Here is a 12,298-nt window from a genome sequence, read left to right as displayed (position 1 = left end):
AATCCAAGAGGGTGACTATGCAATTATAACACTTATTGTTCTGTCTGAACAGCAGCCTAATCCTGAAGATATTTATTTATATGAAATGAATAAATGCTCACTTCTACATTCTTTTTGTGTCGACAGTGCACAGATAAATTGTACTAAGCCTCGCTGCCCACTCACTTCTGACTGAATGACTAAACTCATAGATGGATGGACTGGATCACTGCCAATGAAAATATTCACCCAATAAAGGAAAATACAGTCAGCTACAATGTGGGTTGCAAATAGATCTTCCTGATTTAATATCTGAGGATATTGCACGTTCAGTCATGTTCATGGCAAAGCACAGTCAGTCAGAATCCAGGAGCTAATTCAAAGACAAGATCTGTTTGCAACTTGTTCTCCATAGGGGTAAATGAAAGGGGCTCCTCATTTTCTGTATTTTACAGCATAACATTGAACTATTAGACTATGCTAAATCCTTTCATCCCCAGTTGACTTTGTTTCCCTGGATCTCTCTTTTCCTCACTCTCCTTTCCTCTCCGCTGTCTTCTGTGATCAGCGTCAGTCTCTTCTCTGAGCCGATTACTGCTCTCATCCTCCTGCCACAGCACATTCCAGTCACATTTCACATTATAAAGTGCTACCAATGATTCTTTGTCTTTAAATGTTTTTTATCATGTGTGGATTGAGTTATCTTCAGAGCTGTAGTTTGTTCAGTTTTATTCATCTTGCTCTGGCATAGCCATGCCCTTCTCCTCACTCAAGTCCACCCACTCACTGCCGCCATATTTTCACCATTCCTGGTGCTTAGGAAGAGAGGAAAATAAAGCCCACTTTGATGCATGTATATTGCAGCAAGAGCCTCACCTCAAAAAAGAAATCACCTTACATTTGCAATATCCGCATTAGTACATACTGAATTATAGTGACGGCTCTCTATTGTAGTTCTGGTGGCTAGACTATCTATCTATCTATCTATCTATCTATACACAGTTGCTATAAATATAGCTAAAAAGAATAATCACCTGAAAACTACAATATCATAATGATTATACCTAATGAGCAGCTGTGGTTTCTCTAAATGTGACCAGCATCACTGATCTCTCTGGTGTGTCTGGTTGTGAGAGTGGCTGGCAGTAAGTGGATTAAAGGAGATCTCTATAAATGGATCAAAAGAGCAGAGAAGCAAACATCAGAAATATCAGACAATCACTCATGTTACAGTCAGTTCCAATAAATCATGAGGGTTTTGGGAGCGACGTCGGTCAGTACATCACATCCACAGTCTGGAAAAAGGGTTCTTGTGTCCACTAAAGAAAGGCTTGGAAACATCTCTCTTTTCCATGACTGCAGAATGAATTTTTCACTGCAGTCAGAAATGAAGGGCCCTAAAATGTTTCCCTGCTGCAGCTTTGACTGCTCGGAGCAAATATGAAATACACGACACACTACCCTCACCGCACAATCTAAGAGGTGATGCAACTACCTGACGTGGCATGTCGATGTTAAGTAATCAGTCCAGTGCTACAGAGGGGATATGACAATAGATATAGTTATATAGGTCATGGTCTCGCATTTCTGCCCTCAACACCTTTCCCTACCAAACACAATACTGTAACTGATCAGGGTGGAGTATTGAGGAAATGGGTCAGTATCACAAGACAGGTCAGCCTGTGTTTGCAATTTTTACAGACATCAGTGTATGGCTTAAACGTCAGATTTAATGCAATTTAACTTTATAAATGTAATAGATGAAGCCTTGTCTGTGATAACTGGATCTGACTGCGTTAAATAGTTTCAACTCTCACGCCATGCACTACTTTTTCTCCTACTGGATCAAAAAATATGACTCGCCATCACATTTTCCACTGCAAGCATTACTTTATAAGCACGCAGGTCTTGTGACAGAAACACAGCTAACAGGCCAAACACCTCCCTAGCTCGAGGCGGACACAGCCAGAACAGCAGAGCATTAAACCTTGTGTGATTTGCAGAGACAAATATTTGTAGCTCATTGACAGGACGACATAAACCCTCGTTTTACCTTGGTCCAACGAAACCAAGCGAGAGATACAATACTGTCTTACTGTGGCTGAATACAGATTAGTATTTCACCTATATCAGTGTTTCAGATAGACATCCATCTGCAATCAAGAATACAAAGACCAGGAACTAGGAGCTGGTGTTATGTATATTGTTGTCACCCACCTATGCCTTGAGTGACTGTCCTCAGTCTCTCCAGCAGCTCCCCGAGGGCCATCTCCTCTGTCTTCATCCACAGAATCATCCTCCAAAGGGACAGCGGAAGACCAGCTGCCCAGCCAAAAGACACTTCTGCGGGAAAAAGAGACAGCTTGCCTGCTTTTTCCTGAACGCTTCTTCGGAGAGTTGATGATGGTGATGAGGACTGGAGAGGGGGACTGTTGCAGTGGCAAGCCCAGCCGAGCAGAAGGGAATAGGGAGATGCAGCAGGGTAAACTAGCCCAGGATCTGACTGCCTGGCTGTCGTCTTGTACAAAACAAGGATGCTGAAGGAAAGAGATCTTAGAAAGAGGGGGCGTGTGCAGCTTGAAGGTGCTGGGATGCTTGTGAGAAATGGATGCTTTCGAGGATGCTGCAGAGGTGGATGAGGGGATGATGCTGAAGCTGTTACGGCTGTCACAGCCACAGCTGTAGTGACGAGTCCTCCGCAAAGAGAGGCAGAATGAAGGATGCCGGCGATGGAGATGGGGAGGAGGCTGTGCAGGAGTCAGCCTCATTCGCACATGCATACTTCAGTCTCAGCACACATGATGGTGCAAACCTGTGCAGACCTGGCAGACAGAGAGGGGGAGGGGAAGTGAAGGTCAACGTTGCAGTTTCACACAGCTGATCCAATAGCGACACTCAGTGTTGAGGGCAAGGCATGACAACGGTGTCTTGGCACATTCTCATCGACAGAAACATACGCAGTACTACAGGTCATGTACCACTGATTATGCTGCATTGCCACCATGTGTCGACACTTGGCTATGACAAAAATCGTTTACAAAAGGGAAAATTCCACTTGCATTTTCATGCAACTGTGAGGCTTTGTTTTTTTGGAACAAATTAAGGTGTATGCACCTTCCAGTAACCTTTATCTCAGTTTATATAGTAGGTTTAAACCTGTAACTGAACTGACATTATCAAACATATTATAGCTTGACTTGTACTCCACAAATCACATATTGATCTATCCTCCCAATACCATTATTTCTAACTTCCAACTTGGCACGGACCAAGAAATGTTGTAAAACAGACTGAAGAAGATCATCCACACAGTTGAGGGACTGCTTGAAAATGTTTTTAGTTATTCTAAATCACACAAACTTTGTTCTGTCAGGCTTTTTTTTTGTTGTTTTTAGCTGCTACTAGCATCTCCGAAGCGAACTGTCGGTGCTTCAGTTGCATTGTGGGTAATGTAGGCGCCAAGTTGTGACGAGGAAGACGAACGCTGAAATAAAATAAGAAATAAGACAATTTCTGGTTTTGCTGCGTTAAGTTTGGTTATTTTCCAACTTCCGTACAATGTTAGCAATTCAGTTAAACTAGACAAACCTGGCAGAAGACTACTGCATGTAGGCAAGAAGGTACCGAGGGCCTGATTAGTGGCGAGGAGGGACAGGTGTGCTGGCACGTGACTGAGGACTGCTGCTGGACAGGTAACGTCATTAATGACAGGGTCTGAAATTAGAGGAGAGGTTCCTAGGCCTACTGGCTTACTACATGATTTTATTTTCATCCCTAACTTCCCTCTTCATATTTTTTAACTTTTTCTACTACTACATACTTTTGTCTAATAAGAAAAAAAGCTTTGTGTATATTAAGTTCTACACATCTTGAATGTATGTTTTATGTTTGCTCTGTGAAACTGTATTGTGCATTTGTTTGTTTGACTATGATTGTAATATTTAATGAAAAAAAGGAGGCATATGCACAGAAATGATATGACAATGTTATATAACAGAACAGGTGACAAGTATTTCACTCTTTCTTTATTACAAGCAGAATGACAATACAGTGCTTTGCCCTCGTTTGCTACAGACAGGCTGGCAGGTGAACTTTTAAAATCTTTATTCAAAAACAAACGAACAAAAAAGAATTACATTTTCAAAAAAACCTGTTTAGTAATACAAACAGTGCTGTACTGAAGTTATGATACGAGGTGTGCTGCTGAGAGCACAGAAGTCGACATTTCAGACCTTTGCCAAGCTCAGGAGTGACGGGATGAGCAGCTGCTGTTCTGCTGATGGACTTAGAAAAAGCAGTTTGACATTCTGATCAGCAGTAGAAGGCTGGTGCGATAAACCCATCTGAAACAATCGCTACAGATAGTCCGTTCCTAGTCAAGTTATTTGGTCACTTTTTTTTCTCACCCACTACATTCTTAGAAAAATAACTTGTGAGGAAGAGTGAATACTTTATAAACCCCAGTTGACAAACAGTAGACCTTGTTTTAGGGGCAAAACTGTAGATCAAAGTGCGGTGTGTAGACCTATTGGTGCATCTCTAATGAATCATATAATGTATATGTTGCTCTAATTTTGGTTACAAACTTGAACATACATTCTAACAGAGTTAAAATATAGTCTTCTCTCTGGGATACAAAAGTAGCAAAAGAAATATTCACAATGGACAACACAAAAATAACTAGAAGTAGAAGTGAAAAACTGAGCCGTGGAGGATTCAAATAAGAAACGGTGTGAAGAATAACTCCCAAGAATTCCCTGTTACATCATTAACGTAAAATAGACCTTATAGCATTATTGTGGTAGGATTGGTATGCAACATGTAGAATATGTCTGGATACAGTATGGCAACAGCACAGTGAGGTGGGACACTGCATAACAAGCACCAAGGCCTTTCTATTAATCTACTGAGGTCAGGACGTTGAGCTCCCAAGTTCCAACACTTGTGGAGGTTTTGAGTGAAAAATGAAAAGAGACAAATCCAGACCTCCAACCAAACGGATAAATCATCTGTGCTCCAGTAAAAAAATACTGAACACCTGTTATTAAATCTATACATGTTGGCAGATGGTGATGTGTATGAAAATAAACTGTATAAACATACAAAAATGCTTCGGAATCTGACATTCACGACTTCCCGAGTCAGTCACTTGCTGTGCAACACGACAGATATGCTTTGGACAAAGAGGACTTCAGATGTTAGAGATGCAGAAAAGAGGTTCATCCATAATGAGCCACAATCTTCCGCTGGAGGACATGATGGATAAATCAGTTCAACATTCTTTTGATTTGATTGTGACATCGCCGATTCAAGTCTCCCCCCTACATACAACAATCTAATATACCACCCCTTCTCACTACAATATATAGCCAACGTTTTTAAGTTACATCCATACATCAACAGCGACCGCCATCAATATTATTTTTTAGAACAATACAGAAAAACTCAGGGATAACCGCAGCACAGAGAAAAACCCCCTTATAATGTGACGATTACAATTCTTACATTAACTTTTGCATAACACACAGAGCATGGCAGCAAACACACAAAGCACGATGCAAACAGTGAGGAATAGCAAGTCATTTAGGACGTCCATAAATAAAGACTACTTGAGTCTCGGGCTGCTGCTGCTGTTCCCCTGCACGGCCACATGAAGACAGGAGTGGGTACAGTGTGCTCGTTGTCGAGAGAAAGAAAAGGTGTCGTGATGTGGTTCGTGATGAATGATGTCTGGGGACGAAGGCGGATAAGGAAGAACAAACGAGAGCAGATCAGCATGCAGCAGGGAGATCCGACATGCTACACTAGCAGATAAGAAAAACAAAAGAGGTCGACATAATTGTGAGGGTAAAAGAAGAGGATTAATAAGACACGCTGTACCAGACATGTATGCCCTCTGAACCTCCCTGTCCACTCACGAACATGTTTAAACTGACCTATAAATAAAATCCACGAATAATCAGTATCCAAGAATTAAGGCAGGGTGGCTAGAATACTGCACATCCCTCTTCAGATTTTCCCCATTTCTCTCATTCAGCTGATGGGTGTGTGTGTGTGTAAGGCTTTGTAATACACCACTTCTGCTTTTTCTTTTCTTTTTTTTTTTTAAACAACACCTTCCTCCTTTGGCTCCTAGTCTGCTGCTGTGTGGCTACCTGTAAGGCAAAGGTGTGTCACATAAAAACATACAGTAACAGGCAAATTCATGCATACACTCACACACATGCACACGCGCACACACACACACACACGCACACACGCACACACACCTAAAGGGCTGAGCTTGACGGCTGCCCCTTACTTGGCCAGACCACATACTGTACATAAATGTTTTCAACAAACATTAACAAAAGGAGTAAAAAGAACATGGAAGTGGAGTAATAGGCTAGAACATGAAACTGGGAATGAGGATGAGGGATACAAAAAGGCCTGACTGCTTACATGTTGAACAGGACAGTTCCATAGTGCATGAAACAATGCTCTTTTGCACATGGTTCCCCTTTTGTTCTTAGACTTTTTCAAGTAAAAGTCTCGGTAGGAACTTTGATAAGACTAAGACGGGGATGACACTGAATCAAAAAAAAGATGTTACCAAAGTATGAAGATGAGTCGTCAGGGCTGTAATATCTAAAGGGTTCTTCACTCAGGTGTAGCCCAGAAAATGCACATGGTGAACTCAGCATGGTTGATGTGTGTGATGTTTGTTTGTATTTTTTCTCTATAAACCCTTCATTCTTGAGATGCAGATCTTGGTCGCACATCATGGGATGTACTTTATGTTTCAGCCCGCGAGATCCGCTTACGAAAGAGTTTCAAAGCCTGCGTTTGTGTTCACACCGAGGTCTCCGGCCCTGGAGCGTAGCAGGCGAATCCCGCCCCTGAGAGACGGAGCACGTACGGGCTGAGAGAGCGCAAGTCTGCCCCTCCACTTTCTGCCAAGTGGACCAGTAGTTTCTGGGGCAGGGGATCAGACCTGCGGAGCGACAACGCCTCCACAGCACCGAGGTGGAGGTGAGAGGAGTCCGTGCTTGTGCCTTTGTAGGATCGACGAGAGGACAGTGGAGTCAAATCGGCCACAACATCCCGCGACAGCTTCTCATGATCCTACAAGAGAGACGCAGAGGATGCATCGTCACAAGAAAATCCAAAACGCAGACAAAAGTAGGAAAGGAAATCAAAAAAATTGCGCCATGCAGATCAAATTCACAGGATGTGTGAATGAGAACAGATGTGAGACAGCTTGCTGCATAAGATCAAACAGCAGGGTTCTATTCAGAAGGTTTAATACGTTTGTTTTATCCAGAGGTTTAGTCTTAATGATTGGTGACACCCTGTCAAATTTCTTGAACAAACTACACAAAGAAATCAATTAAGTGTGTATACTGGATGTAATTTACTGGTCAATGATGGGAAACCCTCTGAAAATTCCCATTATGATTAATAGTTGTGTTAGATTAAGCATGCATGAAATGAAGATATACATTCCCCTTGCTATTCCATCTTCCACCACCAGATGTCATCAGTATTCCTGATACAAGTTAACTGGTTGTTTCCAGATCAGTTTTAGCTGTGACATCAACATAAAACATAGTAAACCTACTAGTGACCGTGCCTAATAAAATATGAGCCCAGTTACTAAATAAATGTTAATCGAATCTGTATGAACCTTTCAAACCTGAAAGTCATCTCAAATTTCACAGCTAAACCTCCTCTGACCCAGAACATTCAGTCTGAGCTCCTTTCACATCTTTCTTTAGCTACAGTCCAGGAACCAAAAAAGTCACAACAAGCCTACTACTTGTTGAAGCCTGCATGACAAGTGGCGATGGATTTGAAGTAGCCTGGGTCTAATAAAGAGGATAAAATTTCTCATTTTGCTGAGACCCAGATCAAGTTAATTCCTCTCCCACATGCAGCGAGAAGCACAGCACGCTTTTGAACCAGCACCGCAGAGTCAATTTGAGATTGTGATTCTTGAAAGTAGGTTTGATGGAAAGAAATAACTCATATAGCTGCATTTATGTAGGCCCATCCCCCTCAACCTGAGCCATAGCACGCCAGCATGCCCCATGCAGTGCAGAGCAGCAGGAAGCATCATGGCAGCTGCATTAATAACCCAGCTCCCCACAGTCAACGCCCTCTATGTGCTGTTACCATGGTGACCCTAGCCCACCTAGGGGGGGTGTAGTCTAGGGTTTGCTGAGAGGGGTGCTGTGGCTGTGTGACATCATGGAGTCATAGGTCCTAGCAGCTTTTTCTCCACTGTCTCCCTCACAGGTCCTATTAGGGTGGAGCGGGTTCCTCTCATTGCTTCCCCCTCCACCAGCAGTGCCAGGAGCCACACAGCCCTCCAGGGCCCCAGCTGTCCTTACCTTCTGTGAATGATGTTAAAGGAAAGGGGGTGATAACTGAACCTGTTTAGAACTTGTCTCTTGTATCCAGATAAACTCAGTAGCCCAGGGTTGCCAGGTGTTTGATTTTGTTTGTGGAAAACTGTGATAACTGCTTAACAGAAAATGTAGACTATTTTTTGGTATCATACCACAGATACAGACTTCACAGTATTGTTGTTGTTGGTTACAGTGAAGCTTTGTCCGTCTTTCACCTGGGAGATGACACATTTATGTTCTAGATACTATATCTGGTCACTCACATGTCTGACCTACTCTGACTTCAGATAAGGCCTCAGTGCTCTCTGGGTTAGGCACAGCTGTTACCACTGTCCAATTGGGTCTGAACAGTGTTACAGATTTTTGGCAAAATAAGGTCACTTACCCTACTTTTGGGATTGCAAACATTTTCTGTAAATTAACTTCCATTCCATCTGCTATCTGCTAGTATAAGGTCTGGATTGAATTATTAATGATATAAAAATGGGGTAGCAGGTAAAGATTATTTTCTTGATTAATCATTAAGTCTATAAAATGGCAGGAAATAGAGAAAATGCCCCTCTATTTTCCAGAGCCCAAGACATAACATCCTCAAATGTTGTTTTGTCCAATTTAAGTCCCAAACCCTAAAATGTTCAGATTCTTCTGGAGAAAAACATTGCTGATGATTTTGGTGGATTGGCTTACATTTTTACAAACTATTCCTTTCAGCTCCCCAACAAATATCTGACAAAATAATATGGGAAAGAGACATACCAAACTCATGAATCAATAAATAAATACATGACAACATGACATACATAGCATGCATTTTACATATCTTAAACAGTAAATATTAAACCAAACAAATGAAATATATAATGTATATACAGTATGTAAAAGGTGACTTCAGAAACATGTTAAGAAGAAAATGTAATATTCTAACCTGGTTGACAAACCAAAAACTCTCTCTCTATTGCCAACAATAGTAGTAGTTAGTTTCACATCAAGCAAAGTGTTGAGACAGTGATGAGTTGTTTACACAGGGACATGCCACCATGCATACAGAGAGGAGGACTTAAAAGAGACAGTCACCTCCTCTTCTTGCTCCTCTCTCGTCTCTCTGGGCCAATCAGAAACTCATTCTGCTGGAGGACTGAGAAAGCATGAAGATGGTGGACGGCTCCACAGTAAGGCACGGGCGAGTGGACTGCAGTTACCCCCGAAAGAGCGAGTGAGTGCGGAGTGCACAGGAGCAGTGGGGGGAAAGGTGAGGAGAGGAGAATGAAGAAGGAGGAAAAAGAAAAGGAGGATAAGGCAGGTACATGAAAGGGAAAGGAAGGAAGTAACAATGGAGGATGTGAATTATGGTGGTCCAGGTTGCAGTGAGAAGGGAGAAAAAAAGAAGAAAAAACACAGCAGGAAGAAATCTGTCAGACCTTTCGTTTATTTTTCCCATTCATGGTGAAGCTTGCTTCACGGGAAGGTGAGGCTTAGCCATAGGGAACAGAAAGTCATTCCAAATCACGCTGTTGCTCAAAGCTATTAAGGATCTTAATGGTCTTCCTGGATGATTAATTGAGTGGAATAGATTTGCAGCTTATGGTTTCTTACAGTCAAAATAATAAGTAGCAGCTAGCATAGGAGAGGATTCCGCTTAATATAGCAGGTCATTTTAGTTTGTGAACAGAAAGGCACCATTACATTTTTATTAAAATGGGAAAGCATTATTTGGTTAATGGTTTTAGCAGAGCAGAAGTCACGTTAAGAAAAAAACACCTGGGAACAAGACAATTTAAAGCTTAAGTTTCACTGTGGCACTGGTGCCACGGTCTTACCTGTGCACGTTCGGTGGCTGTGGGACACATGGCCCTGCAGAGGATCTTCTTGATGACATCTGGCAGCAAGCTGACCGTAATGAGCAGGATGATGCTGAGCCAGGCCGGACCACTAGACAGCATCTGCATGAACACGTAGTACATTCTCTGGTAGTTCAGGAAGGGCCTGAGCAGCAACAGAATGGACAGAAAATGGTTTCAGAAATGTCGTAATATACATACAGTAAAGGTTATACACGGTTGAAAAAACAAAGCATATTATACCAAATGATGCCTCCCCAGAGAAGAGAGAAAATAACGTAGAAAAGTAGTGACCCCCAGATGACAAAGTGATTGATCCAGGTCCAGTGGTGTGTGTCCAAGGCAAGCTGAAACAAACAGAATATATACATAGTAAACACTCAACCAGTCAATGAAGTCAATGTCTTTGCCTCTGGGGTTTACTGTTGTGCAAACCGTGCGGCCAGTATAGTCGATCATTTACGTAACATGCTAGTTCAAATGTGCCACAAGCTTGTCCACGCATACGATCAGGCACACGTGCAGTAGAAATGAACTCATTTAAATTGATTATGCGGTACAACAGAGAACAGGCATTCTGAAGACATGCGCTCACACACCTTGAGCGTAACGGTGAACACCAGCACAGTAAAAACGAGAGTCCCGAAGGTCCAGTTCCCAAACATCTGCGAGGGAAGAGGGGAAGAGGAGAGTTAGGGGCCACATCAGTCACACGCCTCTATCACCCTGCATCCATGGATTAGTGAACTTCCTGTGGTTTGAGCAGTGCATCTATGAGCATCGTATCTGCTGGGGTGAGAGGTGATTTGTTTGGAAGAGAGTGCTCTTTGGGACTTTCTTTTAAGATTTGGTGCCAATAAACTGAGAATATTTTCACTTCACCTCTTTGAATCCACATTTTTTTACCTGCTATAATCCTAAAAAGTTTTAAACAGACATCAGGACTGAACAGATGGAATGAGAGAGAATGAAAGTCGGAGAGAGAGAGAGATCAAGACAAAGAAAGCATTGAATCTATGGAATATCTTTGCTAGAATTCCTTCATACATGTATCATTTCCTTCAGGGATTTCCATTTTAAACCTGCTTTATCTTTGTTTGTTTTTCACCCAAACACAAAACCTACAGGACGAAATCAGTCCACCCAACCCTTGGATGCTGGAGCAGTGAGATTAAACCCAACCAACCCCGAAGATTTGCTACCACAAATACATGGACATACAAATACACACACAGATGCACAAACACGTTAGACAGAACAACAAACAGATGTTGGATCTTAATATATATAGCACATACTAGCATTACTCTATTTACTACCACAGGGAAACACAAGGATAATGCGGGGGAGCATCTAAGTTTTCTACCGTGTCAGTGGAGTTGTTAAGATCAGTAGGATTCAGGGCTGTTACAGAGATTAGGGGAATAATGGAGCACTAGAAAACTACACATTAAAATGAAAGTGCATGGATGATGTGAAGTGAGAAGGGATGAAACTAGATGAAACGGTCAAACTGAAAGCTTAAACGGTACGACAGGAACTAAAAAGGTGTGAAAGACAGAGAGAGAGCTGACAGGGAGGGAGACAGGCTTACCATCTGTGTGTTGGTGGTCATAAGCTGAGGAAGAAGAAGAAGAGGAGGAGGAAGAAGAAGCAGAAGAAGAGGAGGAGCAAAATAAAGAGAGAGGAAGCAGAGAGAAGGAGGGGGAAGAAAAGAGAAAGGAATCAGGACAAAGGGTAAAATGAATTTCAGGATGTTTCAACTTAAAAAACAGGACCAAAGGCAATTGAAAACAGTTGACATGATACAAATTAACAATACAGAGAAAGATGCTATTGCGTTGTCGGTATGAATGGAGATCCAATGTTGCTGACCTACAGGGGGGCCCGGGACAGAAACCTTACTGTTACAGATCCATAATAACAGAAACATGACCACAAAGCATTCCTGTAACACTTAACACCTCTTTCATGAGAATCCAATGGAGATGGATGATTAAAGAAAGCACTAACTTTGTGTCCATTATTCTCTTTCCACCTCAAACACCCCACAAACTGATCTATTTCTACTTCTTGTTCCTCTACATGTCG

General features: G+C 42.1%; 1 protein-coding gene across 3 annotated transcripts in view; it reads right to left on the bottom strand.

Annotated features, from left to right (window-relative positions):
• Positions 1–4,066: 4,066 nt before the first annotated feature.
• Positions 4,067–12,298, bottom strand: part of LOC310953280 (phospholipid-transporting ATPase IH-like) — a 34,046-nt gene continuing 25,814 nt past the window's right edge. The window contains exons 26-31 of one of the 3 annotated variants that reach the window (XM_083922247.1): positions 11,802–11,825; positions 10,807–10,872; positions 10,451–10,554; positions 10,187–10,352; positions 8,134–8,354; positions 6,964–7,083 (exon numbers count right to left, since the gene is read on the bottom strand). In XM_083922247.1, the coding sequence (XP_083778373.1) occupies positions 8,169–8,354; positions 10,187–10,352; positions 10,451–10,554; positions 10,807–10,872; positions 11,802–11,825 (546 nt within the window). In that variant the 3' untranslated portion in view covers positions 6,964–7,083; positions 8,134–8,168. Of the gene's footprint in view, positions 7,084–8,133; positions 8,355–9,443; positions 9,559–10,186; positions 10,353–10,450; positions 10,555–10,806; positions 10,873–11,801; positions 11,826–12,298 lie in introns of those variants that run through there. The other 2 variants (XM_083922248.1, XM_083922249.1) reach the window with 2 other exon arrangements.

This window comes from Echiichthys vipera (genome assembly GCF_963691815.1).
Source record: "Echiichthys vipera genome assembly, chromosome: 10".
Lineage (NCBI taxonomy): Eukaryota > Metazoa > Chordata > Actinopteri > Perciformes > Trachinidae > Echiichthys > Echiichthys vipera.
This window is presented reverse-complemented; position numbering and strand designations above follow the sequence as displayed.